General features: G+C 47.3%; 1 protein-coding gene across 5 annotated transcripts in view; it reads left to right on the forward strand.

The window, feature by feature from the left end:
- Positions 1–3,745: 3,745 nt before the first annotated feature.
- The window catches only part of LOC306772084 (transcription factor COE3-like), a gene marked incomplete at both ends in the record, with an annotated part of 66,531 nt that continues 54,352 nt past the window's right edge, over positions 3,746–15,924 (forward strand). For all 5 annotated transcript variants that reach the window (XM_079261484.1, XM_079261485.1, XM_079261483.1 and 2 more), the window contains 6 exons: positions 3,746–3,867; positions 6,905–7,061; positions 8,400–8,463; positions 8,537–8,592; positions 9,259–9,332; positions 12,775–12,843. In XM_079261484.1, coding sequence (XP_079117610.1) covers positions 3,746–3,867; positions 6,905–7,061; positions 8,400–8,463; positions 8,537–8,592; positions 9,259–9,332; positions 12,775–12,843 — 542 coding nt within the window. The remainder of the gene's footprint in view (positions 3,868–6,904; positions 7,062–8,399; positions 8,464–8,536; positions 8,593–9,258; positions 9,333–12,774; positions 12,844–15,924) is intronic.

The raw sequence follows: 15,924 nt of genomic DNA on the forward strand, positions 1-15,924 counted from the left end.
TGGTTACTTCCTGTTTCCAGTTTGGTTACTTCCTGTTTTCTAGTTTGGTTACTTCCTGTTTCCAGTTTGGTTACTTCCTGTTTCCAGCTTGGTTACTTCCTGTTTCCAGTTTGGGTACTTTCTGTTTCCAGTTTGGGTACTTTCTGTTTCCAGTTTGGTTACTTTCTGTTTCTAGTTTGGTTACTTCCTGTTTCCAGTTTGGTTACTTCCTGTTTCTACTTTGGTTACTTCCTGTTTCTACTTTGGTTACTTCCTGTTTCTGGCTTGGTTAATTCCTGTTCCTGTCTTCTCGATTTCCTGTTTCCAGCTTGGTTACTTCCTGTTTTCTAGTTTGGTTACTTCCTGTTTCTAGTTTGGTTACTTCCTGTTTTCTAGTTTGGTTACTTCCTGTTTTCTAGTTTGGTTACTTCCTGTTTCTAGTTTGGTTACTTCCTGTTTCTAGTTTGGTTACTTCCTGTTTCCAGCTTGGTTACTTCCTATTTCCAGTTTGTTTTGTGTTTTTCTTTCCGAAAAACTCACTTTGCTCCAGTTATCATCTGCTGCTTTTATGTTTGTTTGCTTGTTTTTTTCGAATTGTTTGTTTTATTTACTTTGTATTTTGTTGTGTTAATGTATGACATCGTCATGGCGATGAAAACTGACCCAAAACTAATTAAATAAAGGTTACAATAATATAAAACACTATAAATAACAATTTAACTTTAATTATATAAAGAACAACATAAATAATAATTATAATAACAACAACAACAACATTGATAGGGCTGCACGGTGGGGTAGTGGTTAGCACTGTGGCCTCACAGCAAGAAGGTCACTGGTTCAATCCTTGGCTGGTTTGGTCAGTGGCCTTTCTGTGTGGAGTTTGCATGTTCTCCCCATGTATGTGTGGGTTCTCTCCAGGTACTCCAGCTTCCTCCCACCATCCAAAGACATGCATGTTAGGTTAATTGGTCACTCTAAATTGTCCCTAGGAGTGAGCATGAGTGTGGTTGTTCGTCTCTGTGTGGCCCTGCGATGGACTGGCGAGCTGTCCAGGGTGTACCCTGCCTGTCGCCCAAAGCCAGCTGGGATAGGCTCCAGCTTCCCCGCGACCCTGAATTGGAATAAGCGGTTCAGAAAATGAATGAATGAATGAACAACATTGATAATAATAATATTAATAATCATAAAAACAAAACAGTTTTAAACCAGTTAAAGTTTCACTGGTCCTTCATCTCTTTCAGGTTTTATTTTTATGTTTCTGCTGCTGAACTAAAACGGATCATTAGTTCTGGACTTTTGGCTGAAATTTCGTTTACTTCCTGCAGATGTTTATTTTCGCCTGGTAGAAACATGAAAAACAACAAAGAAATTATTCATCCTAAAATTTCAGAATACTGACAAAAAGCTAAATATGTAAAAAATGTCTAAATTGTTTTTTATTTTTCCATATTTGTCTAATTTTTTTCTTTAGTTGATAATTTTCCAGATAAATCATTTCATCACTTTTAACTGAGATTCTGGTTCAGGTTCTGGTTCTGTTTCAGTACTTCACATCATCAAACAGAACTTCTCTCTCTCTCCTCTTGGTGTCGCTCACAACTCGCTCGCCCTGCACTCTGCTGGGACAGGGAATTCCCTCAACTGGGACGAGTGGAAATCCCTGTGCACCCTCCTCGCTTCCCCACCAACTCACCTCCCCACACACTCTCTCTCTCTCTCTCTCTCACACACACACACACACACACACACACACACACACACACACACACACACACACACACACACAGTTTTAGATGAAATTGTTTTGTTTCCAGCTGAAGGTCGACCGTTTTGTTTCCTCATTTTAGTTTTCCTGCTTCTCCTTGGTTTTCTTCCACTGAGAACCTGCAGAACTCAAACAGAACCTGCAGAACCCAAACAGAACGTGTGTTGAGGCAGACTTACCAGAAACTTAAGGTGACCTGATCCGGATCACACAGAACCGCTTCCTGTTCTCAGACACATTTAAATTGAACAAATCGCTAAATAAATGTTTTACAGAGTCAGCGGAGAGTGTGTGTGTGTGTGTGTGTGTGTGTATGTGCTGGTTGTCCGGGAAACCCTCCGTTTTGCCTCCGCTGATGTTGCTATTTAAATGCAAATGTGTGTGTACGGACCTTGGTGCGCGTGTGGCAGGCAGAATGTGTATCACGCACACACACACACACACACACACACACTGTGGAGGAAAAAAATTCACTTTGAACTTTGAATGAAATTTTTAGATCAAATTTTTGTCTTTTAGTTTTTATTTAATTTATTTAGAAAAAAAACTAAAGAAAATGATAAAAATAGATTAAAAAAATAACGTAATAAAATATTTTATTAAAAAAAACTGATTGTGGGTTTTTGTTTTTTTTCATCAAATAAAATATTTTCTGTTCATAAAAGAAAAAGAAATCAGTCCAGAAACCGGTTCTGGTCCAGAAACCAGTTCTGGTCCAGAAACCAGTTCTGGTCCAGAAACCAGTTCTGGTCCAGAAACCGGGAGTCTTTCTCAGCGTCTGCAGCCGATGATGAAGATCAAAGTGATTTTTTTCATGCAATCAGAAACGGAGAAACAAGAATTCTTCTTTCCTTCCTCCTCCTCCTCCTCCTCCTCCTCCTCCTCCTCATCATCACGCCCCTCGGAGCCTCTGAGGCCTTCGGCCTGAGAAGTGGAGTCTTCCTCGTGGTAACCGGAGGAAGACGAGCATCTCTTTTGGATTTGGGTCGGTTGTCTGTTCTGATCAGAACCTCCTGCTGCTGGGAGGACCGGGCCGACCGGGAGGACCGGGCCGACCGGGTGGACCGGGCCGACCGGGTGGACCGGGCCGACCGGGAGGACCGGGCCGACCGGGTGGACCGGGCCGACCGGGAGGACCGGGCCGACCGGGTGGACCGGGCCGACCGGGAGGACTGGGCTGGGAGGGCTGGGAGGAGGCTGATCTGGTTTCTGACCTGTGTGGCTCATCGTGATGATCGGCGAGGAGACTCTGCTGGATCCATGGGATGGTGGCCCGGCGGGACCGGTTCTGGTGTGCAGGATCACTCCATCCGGACCTCCAACACGGTTTCCACCTTGATCCTGTGAGCTGTGTGTGTGTGTGTGTGTGTGTGTGTGTGCGTGTGTGCGTGTGTGTGAGGGACAGAGAGCACACACACCTGCTCTCTTCTGTGTGGTTGGTGTGTCTGAACCCCCGCCGCCTCCTCCTCCTCCTCCTCCTCCTCCTCACACCCTTGTCTCTCTCTCTCCTTGTATGGTCAGGCCCCGCCCCCGCGGTGATGTCAGCGGCAGGAGGAAGACCCGTGGGGTTTTTGGGTTTTGCCGTCCAGTCCTGTGGGGCCGCAGGGCTGAGAGTTTCTCCTCCGCTCCTCATCCCTCCATCCCTCCATCCCGGCCGCTCGTCTCTTTGGGGAAAAGAAAAAAGGTTTTCCGTCCGGACCGGCTCCGATCCCGCCGTCTTTCCTCTGAGGACTTTATTTCTTCTTCTCCTCCCTCCTCTCTGCGGCGTTAAACATGTCTGATGACTTTTAGCAGATTTCTGACCTTTGTTCCCTAAAAAGTTCCATTAAACCAGAAACAAGTCAAACTTCTGCAGACATTAAAACTCCACCTTTTCTTCTTCTCTGGTTTATTTTGGACTCTGGTTTCCAGAAAATGTCCAACGTCCAGACCGTCTCTGTCCTGTAAACCGTCTTTCTGCTGGACTTCTTCTGTGGTGCCGTTTCTGCGGCCCCTGACATGTTTGGGATCCAGGACAACCTTCCCCGCGGGGCCACGGCCAGCATGAAGGAGGAGCCTCTGGCCGTCCGCTCCTGGATGCACTCGGCCGGCGTGGTGGACGCCAACACGGCGGCTCAGAGGTAAACGTTGTCCGCCGCCGACGACATGTTTCTGTTGTTTCTGAGGATGATGAAGATGAAGGTTACAGCTACAAAAATCCAAATCAGTTTTAGTTTCGCCACAAATTAAATTAAAATCAGCATTCAGATCTTTTTCCATAAATTAGAATATTAATAATGTTTATTTACAAACATGTTGATAAACAAAACAAGCAAATAAAAAGTTTCATTTACAGACTTATAACAAACATTAATGATCAATAAATAAACAAATGACAACGTGTCAATAAAAAAGTTAAAACATGAAGAAGAAACAAAATCTTTGCTGTTTCAGCAGATTTATGAAATTAAATATTTTGATATAAATTTCAGATTATTTTTATCTGAAACAGTTTGAACAGAAATCAGAAACATGTTTTTTATTTTAAAAAAGATTTCTCTCGTCTTCATTCACATTTCATAAAAACAATATTATTATTATTACAATATTATTATTTAAATTATTATTATTAATAATAATAATAATTATGTATGATATTGATTTTATATATATATATATATATATATATATATATATATATATATATATATGTATAATTATGGTTAATGTCACGTTTCTGATTTTTCTTGGTGAAACGTTTAATAAAAGTCGACTTCTGAACAAGCAGCTTTCAGCTGCTTCACCGTTCACACACACACACACACACACACACACACACGCCGTGTCTCAGGAGCGTTTGATTTAAGCCCGTCTGCGGGAGGGGACACTCGTCCTTATGTCCACGGTTTCTGAGAAAACAATCTCATGAAATAAAATTCATTAAATAATTTATTTAAATTCCTAAAAATAAAAACATTAAAAATAAAAATATGAAGATGATAAAAACAATATAAATAAGATAAAGTTCTTTGCATTTTGCTTTCTAACAAACTCACTTTGCTCCAGTTGTCAGCTGCTGTTTTTATGTTTGTTTTTTCAGATTGTTTGTTTTTTTATTTATTTTACTTTCGTGTTTTGTTGTGTTTATGTATGATGTCGTCATGGCGATGAAAACTAACCTAAAACTGGTTAAATAAATATTACAAAAATATAAAACAATATAAATAATTTAACTTTAATTATATAAATAACAACATAAATAAATAATAAATAAATCATAATAAAAAATGTTTTAAACAGGTAAAGGAATTAAAACGGATCATTTCGTCTGAGCACAAACACAGACTGGAACTCCTCCACCCGTCCACCCGTCCACCCGTCCACCTGTCCACACTCCACCTGTCCACCCGTCCACACTCCACCCGTCCACCTGTCCACACTCCACCCGTCCACCTGTCCACCCGTCCACCTGTCCACCTGTTCACCTGTCCACACCGTCCACCTGTTCACCTGTCCACACCGTCCACACCGTCCACCTGTTCACCTGTCCACACCGTCCACCTGTTCACCTGTCCACACCGTCCACCTGTCCACCTGTTCACCTGTCCACACCGTCCACCTGTCCACCTGTTCACCTGTCCACACCGTCCACCTGTCCACCTGTTCACCTGTCCACCCGTCCACCTGTCCACCCGTCCACCTGTCCACACCGTCCACCTGTCCACACTCCACCCGTCCACCTGTCCACCCGTCCACCTGTCCACACCGTCCACCTGTCCACACTCCACCCGTCCACCTGTCCACCCGTCCACCTGTCCACACTGTCCACCTGTTCACCTGTCCACACCGTCCACCTGTCCACACTCCACCCGTCCACCTGTCCACACCGTCCACCTGTCCACACTCTACCCGTCCACCTGTCCACACTCCACCTGTCCACCTGTCCACACTCCACCCGTCCACCTGTCCACACTGTCCACCTGTCCACACTCCACCCGTCCACCTGTCCACACTGTCCACCTGTCCACACTCCACCTGTCCACCTGTCCACACTCCACCCGTCCACCTGTCCACACCGTCCACCTGTCCACCTGTCCACACTCCACCCGTCCACATCGTCCACCTGTCCACACTCCACATCGTCCACCTGTCCACACCGTCCACCTGTCCACCTGTCCACACCGTCCACCTGTCCACACTCCACCTGTCCACCTGTCCACACTCCACCTGTCCACACCGTCCACCTGTCCACACTCCACCCGTCCACATCGTCCACCTGTCCACACTCCACATCGTCCACCTGTCCACACCGTCCACCTGTCCACCTGTCCACACCGTCCACCTGTCCACACTCCACCCGTCCACATCGTCCACCTGTCCACACTCCACATCGTCCACCTGTCCACACCGTCCACCTGTCCACCTGTCCACACTCCACCCGTCCACATCGTCCACCTGTCCACACTCCACATCGTCCACCTGTCCACACCGTCCACCTGTCCACCTGTCCACACCGTCCACCTGTCCACACTCCACCTGTCCACCTGTCCACACTCCACCTGTCCACACTCCACCTGTCCACCTGTCCACACTCCACCTGTCCACACCGTCCACCTGTCCACACTCCACCCGTCCACCTGTCCACATCGTCCACCTGTCCACACTCCACCCGTCCACCTGTCCACATCGTCCACCTGTCCACACTCCACATCGTCCACCTGTCCACCGTCCACCTGTCCACCTGTCCACACTCCACCCCGTCCACCTGTCCACACTCCACCCCGTCCACCTGTCCACATCGTCCACCTGTCCACACTCCACCCGTCCACCTGTCCACATCGTCCACCTGTCCACACTCCACATCGTCCACCTGTCCACCGTCCACCTGTCCACCTGTCCACACTCCACCCCGTCCACCTGTCCACACTCCACCCGTCCACCTGTCCACATCGTCCACCTGTCCACACTCCACATCGTCCACCTGTCCACCGTCCACCTGTCCACCTGTCCACACTCCACCCCGTCCACCTGTCCACACTCCACCCCGTCCACCTGTCCACCGTCCACCTGTCCACCTGTCCACACTCCACCCCGTCCACCTGTCCACACTCCACCTGTCCACCTGTCCACACTCCACCCGTCTGCGCTCCGTTCATGCGGGGTGTGTTTGTTTTCCAGCGGGGTGGGGTTAGCCCGAGCTCACTTTGAGAAGCAGCCTCCGCCCAACCTGCGGAAGTCCAACTTCTTCCACTTCGTCCTGGCGCTGTACGACCGGCAGGGACAGCCGGTGGAGATCGAGCGCACCGCCTACGTTGACTTCGTGGAGAAGGAGAAGGTGAGATGGAGGAGACGGAGGCTTTCGTCAGAACTCCACGTCGTCTCCACCTTGTTGCCATCCTCTCCTCCTGTTCCTCCTCCTCTTCTTCTCCTCCTTCTCTCTGTTCCTCCTTGTCGTATTTTCCTCCTCTTCTTCTCCTCCCCCTCTTCTCCTTCTATTCTTTTAACTCTGTACAAATAAAACTCTTTCAGTAAAAAGAACATTTTCTAGAGGACGTCAGGAACCAAACGTAGTTTTGGTTCCGGCGAGGAGGAATTTCCTCGGATCAGTTTTTCCTTCCATCCGTCGGCTTTCAGCTTTACGAGCATCCTGCTTAAACTTACCACTATTTTACATATTCCTTATTTTTACATATTCCACTTCATCATTAACATTTCTAAATGTTTGTTTTTTATTTGAACATTTTAGGATTTTAAACGTTTTATTTTAAACATTTAAAAGTTTTTTTGTTTTTTTTTGCATTCTGAGTTTTAAAAGTTGTCTTTGGTTTTTAAAAACTACATTTTTTATGTTTTCTTTTGGTTTTTTTTTTACATTCCAGTTTTTATTGGGTGTTTTTCATTTTACAGTTTCTTTAAATTTGATTTTTTTAAACATTTAGGTTTTTTTTTTTTAAAAAAGTTTTGTTTTTTTTTTTGCATAAAAATGTTCCAGTTTTTAAAATATTTGTATTTTTTATATGTTCTGTTTTATTAAAATACAGATTTTTTTAAAAAAGTTTTAGTGTTTTTAATGTTTTGTATTTTACAAACGAGTCGTTCTGTTTTAAATATTCTGCTTTTTGTGAAACATTCTGGTTTGAATGTTTCAGTCTTTTAAACGTTCATTGTCGGCGAGGTCCGTTGTGTTTCGGGTGTTGATGATTCAGATTGTTTTGTTCCTCCTGCTGTGACGCCTCGACTCCTCCGTAACGTGCTTCAGACCCAGAATCAGATCCTGAAATTCCAACCTTGCAGCTGGATAAATGTTCGACTCGCTTCTTCTTCCTGGATTGGTCAGGGCCACATGTTTGCTGTCGGACCGCTAAACAGCTGATGGATAATTCCGATCTTTTTATTCATGCTATAAAACGAAACGCTTCCAGGAAGCAGGTTTCAGCTTTCCAGGATTTTCCTCTGAGGACGGATCGGCAGCGTCGGCAGATTCACTGAGGTGGAAAAGATGTCTGCTGGATCGGTTTCCCTCCATCACACAGATTTAAAAGACGTTCGCGGCCTACAGCGCCAGGATGCATGGACCGGTGTGTTTCTGACAGCTGGACTCGAACCAGCGGCCCGGCGATGTCCAACTGAGCCGGTTTTAGATGGAGGTTTCTGATCGATGTGTTTATTTCAGGAGCCGGGTGGAGAGAAGACCAACAACGGGATCCACTACAAGCTGCAGCTGCTCTACAGCAACGGTGGGTGCGTTTGTTTTAAGGATCAGTGCGGCGCGGCGCGGTGCGGACACTAACTGCTGGGGTTTGTCTGCAGGAGTGAGGACGGAGCAGGACCTCTACGTTCGCCTCATCGACTCCATGACTAAACAGGTGAGACGGATCGTTCGTCTTCAGGTGATCAGCTGCTGATCAGCGATTGGTCAATAAGCTTTAATGGTTGACATGACGCTCCATCCAGCCGACCAATCAGAGACGAGAGTGTCTGTCCGTCCAGGTTTCCTAGCAACAGCGTCACATTTCTGTCAGACACTTTCTGCTCTGGTAGCCTGAACCCCAACCTCCTCCTGCACCTCCTCCTAAACCTCCTTCGGCACCTCCTCCTGCACCTCCTCCTCTTTATCAACCTCATCCCATCTTCCTTCTCCTTTATCCTTCTTCCTCAAATGATGATTGCAGTGGGTCATGTGATTGCAGTGGGTCATGTGATTGCAGTGGGTCATGTGATTGCAGTGGGTCATGTGATTGCAGTGGGTCATGTGACTGCAGTGGGTCATGTGACTGCAGTGGGTCATGTGACTGCAGTGTGACTTGTGTCTGAGTTGTGCTGCAGGAAACAGTTTCTGGCTTGAACCTCCAACATGGTGGCCCCGTCACGTTCTGAATTCTTCTTTTCGAGGCGTCCATCTCTCTTGCAGGACAGATGACCAGCAGGACAGATGGACGTCCTCTGCTGCTGCTGCAAAGCACGGAGGCGTTGCCTCCTCATCACCTGTCCCACACCTGAATGGAGCTTACCTGTCTGCCTGTGTCTTTCAGGCCATAATTTACGAGGGACAAGACAAGAATCCAGAGATGTGCCGGGTTCTGCTGACACACGAGATCATGTGCAGGTAAGAACCAGGGTCGTTCTGGAGGAGATCGGGTCTTCAGCCTCAGTTGGGTCAGGTCCTCCACACCACCAGAAAAAGATGTTGCTGCTTTGTCTTTAGACAGACTTACTGAAGAGTCACCAAATATAGCACCAGTGCTGCTAGGTTAGTAGCGGAGGTACTGTGTGCATTCAGGGGAATTATTGTACAAGGAAATTGTGCTCTGACAAAGATACAACTAGATGCCCAAAACTGCTGAGATAGGCTCCAGCTTCCCTGCGACCCTTCATCGGACTAAGCGGTTTGGATAGTGAATGAATGAATGAATGAATGAATATGAAAATGAAAATAAACTGTCCATCCCTCCATTTATCCATTTTCTGCCGCTTATTTGGGGTCGGGTTGCAGGGGCAGCATCCTAAGCAGGGAAGCCCAGACTTCCCTCAATCCTGCCATGTTTGCCAGCCCAACCAGGGCATCTCCAGCTGTTCCCAGGCCAGCTGAGGGATGTAATCCCCTCCAGCAAATCCTGGGTTTTCCTCAGGGTCTCCTCCCACAGGGACCTGTCTGGAACATCTCACAAGGGAGAGGTCCAGGAGGTATACTAACCAGATGCCCGAGCCACCGCAACTGGCTCCTCTCAACATGGAGGAGCAGCAGCTCTACTCTGATCTCCTCCCGGATGACCGAGCTCCTCACCCTATCTCTAAGGGAGAGCCCAGCCACCCTGCGGGGGAAACTCATTTCAGCCGCCTGTATACGAGATCTGGTTCTTTCGGTCACGACCCACAGCTCATGACCATAGGTGAGGGTAGGAACGTAGATCGACTGGTAAATCGAGAGCTTCGCCTTCTGGCTCAGCTCTTTCTTCACCACGACAGACCGGCGCAGAGTCCGCATTACTGCAGACGCCGCACCGATCCGCTTGTCGGTCTCACGCCCCATCCTTCCCTCACTCGTGAACAAGAGCCTGAAATACTTAAACTCCTCTACTTGGGGCAGGACCTCATACCCAAGCTGGAGACTTGATCCTCATCCCAGCTGCTTCACATTGCAAATTGTTAAAGAGCTAGAGATGACAACTAAATGACGCCAACAGAACCACATCATTTGCAAAGAACAGAGATCCAATTCTGAGGTCACCAAACCGGATCCCCTCAACACCTCGGCTGCACCTGGAAGTTCTACTCATAAAAGTTATGATTTGAATCAGAACAGAATGGGCTGCACAGTAGCGTATTGGTGAGCACTACAGCCCCAAAATGGTTGCTGGTTTTAGCCTCGGTTGGGTGGAGATGTGATCACTGGCCTTTCTGTGTGGAGTTTGCATGTTCTTCCCATTTCAGTGTGGGTTCTCTCTGGTACTTGGCTAATTGCTATTGTTAATTGATCCATTATCACATGTAAGTCACTTTGAATCGAAAATTCTGCCAAATGGCTCTAGAATAGAATAGAATAAACATAAACATAAACATAAACAAACATAATTGGTGATAAAGGACAGCCTTGGTGACGTCAAACCCTCACTGGAAACAAATCCGACTTACTGCTGGCACTGGGGCTAAACTCTGACAATAGTTGTACAGGGACTGGACAGCCGATACAAGGGGGTCTGGTACCCCATGCTCCCAGAGCACCCACAACAGGAGTCCCCTGGGGACATGATCTAAGGCCTTTGAACAAGTCTACAAAGTGCATGTAGACTGGTTGGGCAAACTCCCATGCCCCCTCCAGGGAAGAGGGTGTAGAGCTGGGTGTAGAGCTGGTCCAATTGTTCTATGACCAGGACAAAAACCACTCTGCTCCATCTCAGTCTGGGGTTCGACTATCTGATGGGCAGATCTAAACTCTGCCACTGAGGAGCTTCATAACCACCTCATTGACTTCAACCCCAGCAATAGGTGAGCCCACCCCCCAGTCTCCCAAATTTGCTTCCTCATTGGAAAACATGTTAGTAGGATTGAGGAGATCTTAAAAATATTTATTCTACCAACCCGCAATGTCCCAAGTTTAGGTCAGTAGACTCCCATCCCCACTGTACACAGTGTTGTCAAACCACTGCTTACCCCTTCTGAGTCACCAGATGGAGGACCAGAATCTCCATGAAGCTGTCCAGAGGTCATTTTTTGCCTTGCTGACCTTAGCCTGCTGATACTTATCAGTTGACTCCAGCAATCCACTTGCCAAAAATGCCTGGTGGGACTCTTTCTTCAGCTTGACGACATCCCTCACTGCTCGTGTCCACCAATGAGTTTTGGGATGACCGCCATGACAGGCACCAATGACCTTATGGCCACACCTACAGTTGGCTGCCTCAGGGGGCTCATAGTCCATTCGGACTCAATATCCGCTCCCTCATTCAGGACATGGTTGAAGTGCTGGTGCACATGGTATGAGTTGAAGCTCTCTCTGACAGATGTTCCCAGCAGACAGCACGTTTGGGCCTGCCAGGCCTTACTGGAATCTGAGCCATCTGAGCCAACTCACCACCAGGTGGTGATCAGTTGGCTGTGCCCCTCTCATCACCCAAGTGTCCAAGAGATGCAAGTCTGATGATATGTCTACAAAATTGATCATCGAACTAAGGCCTAGGGTGTCCTGGTGCCAAGATTCTGTTATGCTCAAAGATGGTGTTTTTTAAGGAAAATCCATGATGTGCACAGAAGTCAACAAAACACAACTCAGGTTCAACTCAGGTTGTCATTGCCCAAGTGAGCATTAAACTCTAGTAGAAGGAGGGAGTCCCCAGAAGGAGCCCACTCCAATACTCCATCAAGTTCTCCAGAAAGGGTAGGTACTGGTACTTGTCCACTACCATCTCAAGGGTACTGGTTCCAGAGCCCAAGCCCCGTGTCGAGGTGAGTCCAATTAAATTTTGATGGAACTGCTCAGTCTCACACTTTAGCTTTGACTTTTTTTCCACCAGAGGGGTGATGATCCAGATCCCTAGAGCTAGTTTCTGCATCCGAGGATCGGACCGCCAGGGTCCCCACCTTTGGCTGCCGCCCAGCTTGCAGTACACCTGACCTTTATGGCCCCTCCTGCAGGTGGTGAGACTACAGGAGGGGAGCCTATGTAACCCTTTTAGTTGAACCTGACCAGGGCCAATGGGTGAAGACCCGGCCATCAAGCACAAGCCTTTGTGCCTCCCACTCCCAGGCCAGAATGACCTGCATCTGGGCAAGGGAACCTTTGCTCCAATGTTTTGCTCATCAGACAGGTCTGTGAGCTACACTTGATTTGGACCCTCCCATAGACACTTGTTTGCCATGGGTGACCCTAACAGAGGCATAAATCCCCCAACAACATAGCTTCCTGGATCTTCAGGACACAAATCTCTCCATCATGATGAGGTGGTGGCCCAGGGAGGAAAACTAAGAAACTAAACAATACTAAAGATAAATTCAACAAAAACTAAACCAAACACAAATTTAACTAAGCTGTTTGTTTTTCTGTGTTTCAGCCGCTGCTGCGATAAGAAGAGCTGTGGAAACAGGAACGAGACGCCGTCGGACCCAGTCATCATCGACAGGTAACACACACACCTGTCTGCTCTGTGTGTGTTTGGAGGATAAACAGGTTGTTTGTATTCAGACCAACATGTCCGCCTGTTTGTGACGTTCTGTCATCACGCTAGAGATAACACACACTGGATTAACATGCTCTTGTTGCGTTCATGTGAGGAAGTAGAAAACCTCTGAAGTGTCCTGGTAGCACAGGTTCTCCATGACTGTTGTCATGGAAACATGAAAAATGTAAGAAACACTTCCATCCATGAAACTGGGCTGCTGTTCTTTAACACAAGCAGCAGGTTCTAGATACAGTTTGGTTCTGTGCTGTTCTGGTTCATAGAGACCAGCTAATATGACAACTGACTAACACCTGGACAGGAACACCTAGACAGGAACACCTGGACAGGAAGACCTGGACAGGAACACCTGGATGTCACTGTGGCAGTGAAGGTGTGGACCCAAATGCAGAGATGACGGAACTGGGATGCAGGTTTTAGACTGATTTAATTCAAACACAGGGAACTAGCACAAACACAATGATCCAGCGACTGGGAACTGAGAGCCAGGAGTATATATACAGACAAACATCATGAGAAACAGGTGTAATGACTTAGCTAATGAGACCAGGTAAACTAATGAACAGAAACAAAGGTTAAACAAGAAACAAGACAAGTGAACTAAACAGGAAAAACTACAAAATAAAACAGGAAACCAGAAACGAAGACACATAAAGTCCAAACCATGACACTGGACAGGAACACCTGGTCAGGAACACCTGGTCAGGAACACCTGGTCAGGAACACCTGGACAGGAACACCTGGTCAGAAACACCTGGACAGGAACACCTGGTCAGAAACACCTGGACAGGAACACCTGATCAGAAACACCTGATCAGAAACACCTGGACAGGAACACCTGGTCAGGAACACCTGGTCAGGAAGACCTGGACAGGAACACCTGGTCAGGAAGACCTGGACAGGAACACCTGGTCAGGAACACCTGGTCAGGAACACCTGGACAGAAACACCTGGACAGAAACACCTGGACAGAAACACCTGGACAGGAACACCTGGTCAGAAACACCTGGTCAGGAAGACCTGGTCAGGAACACCTGGTCAGGAAGACCTGGACAGGAACACCTGGTCGGGAACACCTGGTCAGGAAGACCTGGACAGGAACACCTGGTCAGGAACACCTGGTCAGGAACACCTGGACAGAAACACCTGGACAGGAACACCTGGTCAGGAACACCTGGACAGAAACACCTGGACAGGAACACCTGGTCAGAAACACCTGGTCAGGAACACCTGGACAGGAACACCTGGTCAGGAACACCTGGTCAGGAACACCTGGACAGGAACACCTGGTCAGGAACACCTGGACAGAAACACCTGGACAGGAACACCTGGTCAGAAACACCTGGACAGGAACACCTGGACAGGAACACTTGGACAGAAACACCTGGACAGGAACACCTGGTCAGAAACACCTGGTCAGAAACACCTGGACAGGAAGACCTGGACAGGAAGACCTGGTCAGGAACACCTGGACAGGAACACCTGGTCAGAAACACCTGGTCAGGAACACCTGGTCAGGAACACCTGGTCAGAAACACCTGGACAGGAACACCTGGTCAGAAACACCTGGACAGGAACACCTGGACAGGAACACCTGGTCAGGAAGACCTGGTCAGGAACACCTGGACAGGAACACCTGGTCAGGAACACCTGGTCAGAAACACCTGGACAGGAACACCTGGTCAGGAACACCTGGTCAGGAACACCTGGACAGTAAATTCAGTTTTTTATTTCTAATTCCTCCTTTTTCACTATGAAAAAACATCAACTTCATGTCAGAGGTGATTGTCTCCTCTGTGACAATTTAGCACTTCCTAAATATTCCTAAAAAATCCTAAATCTTCCAGATTGTCTCTGTCATAATTTTTGTAATTTATTTGGTTCAGATCTGAACAAAGCTGCACCTCCCCCTTCATCTTCTACCTCCTCCTCCCCCCTTTCATGCAGGACTGGACGTTTCTGTGGACTAACATGTACCATTGTCCCAACACGAGTCCTTCAGTTTGTCCCGGCAGTAGTTCAGGAGGTAGTGGAAGTTGTCTAATATCTGGAAGGCTGGTGGTTCCAGTCCAGCTACATCCTAGTCCCGTCATTGTGGGGAAGTCAGGATACACACCTGCATCCATTCTTGGCATTGCTAGTGTGTGAATAAAAGGTTGTTGGTGGTTGGTCAGGTGTTGGTGTGGATTGGCCGCTATGTTTCCCTCTGTCTGCCCCATGGCGTCTGTACCTACACAAGTAGCCTATCACGACCAGAGTACCGTAGTGCTGCTTCAAGCTCCTCTGGCGGATCCTGAGGCATTCCTAGCCGAGAGGCAAAGTCCCTTCAGCACGTCCTCAGTAGAAAACTTCTTGCTCAGTTGCTCAAAATGTTAAATTCTCGAACAAAGGAGGTCTCTTCAGTTGCGAATGGGGGTCTTGGACAGTGTACTTAAATAATCTGAACTGTTCTGTTGGAGTCACTCTCCTAATGCCATGCCACCACTAAAACCAGGTTGAGTTTCAATTCCCTTGTCTGACCCAGTTGTTCCTTCGCCTCTGGAACTTTCTCCATCTTCTCAGTTGTCACATCTGTCCAAGCCATTGCCTTCGTCTCCTAATCCATGTCCAGGTGCTTTAGGTCCACCAGGATCCAGCGTTCCTGGTCTCAGATGTGTTGGTGTTTGACAGGAACAGGATAGCTGGACTTCCAACCTGGACATAGAAGTTCTTCTCTACAGTTCCAGCTAGCATCGAGTCTACTCTCTTTTGTAAACCTGTCTGGCTCCATGGTTCTGGTTCTTAGGACTTTTCACTTTGCTGCCATGATCAGAAGCTTTGTGCAGCTTGATCTCTGTCACCCCGTCTGCCGATGGCCACGTTTTCATGAGAGCTTTAACTCCTCTTTAGTTCTGAATTAAAGTTCAATCCGTTTTAAACACATTAAAAATTACCATGTAATTCTGAATTAAAATAACAGTTTGGAATTAAACAAATTTCCAAAGTAAAGCTGGTTTATTCCCATTTTAATGCCAACTGATTAAT

The sequence above is a fragment of the Telmatherina bonti genome (assembly GCF_933228915.1).
Source record: "Telmatherina bonti genome assembly, chromosome: 21".
Classification (NCBI taxonomy): domain Eukaryota; kingdom Metazoa; phylum Chordata; class Actinopteri; order Atheriniformes; family Telmatherinidae; genus Telmatherina; species Telmatherina bonti.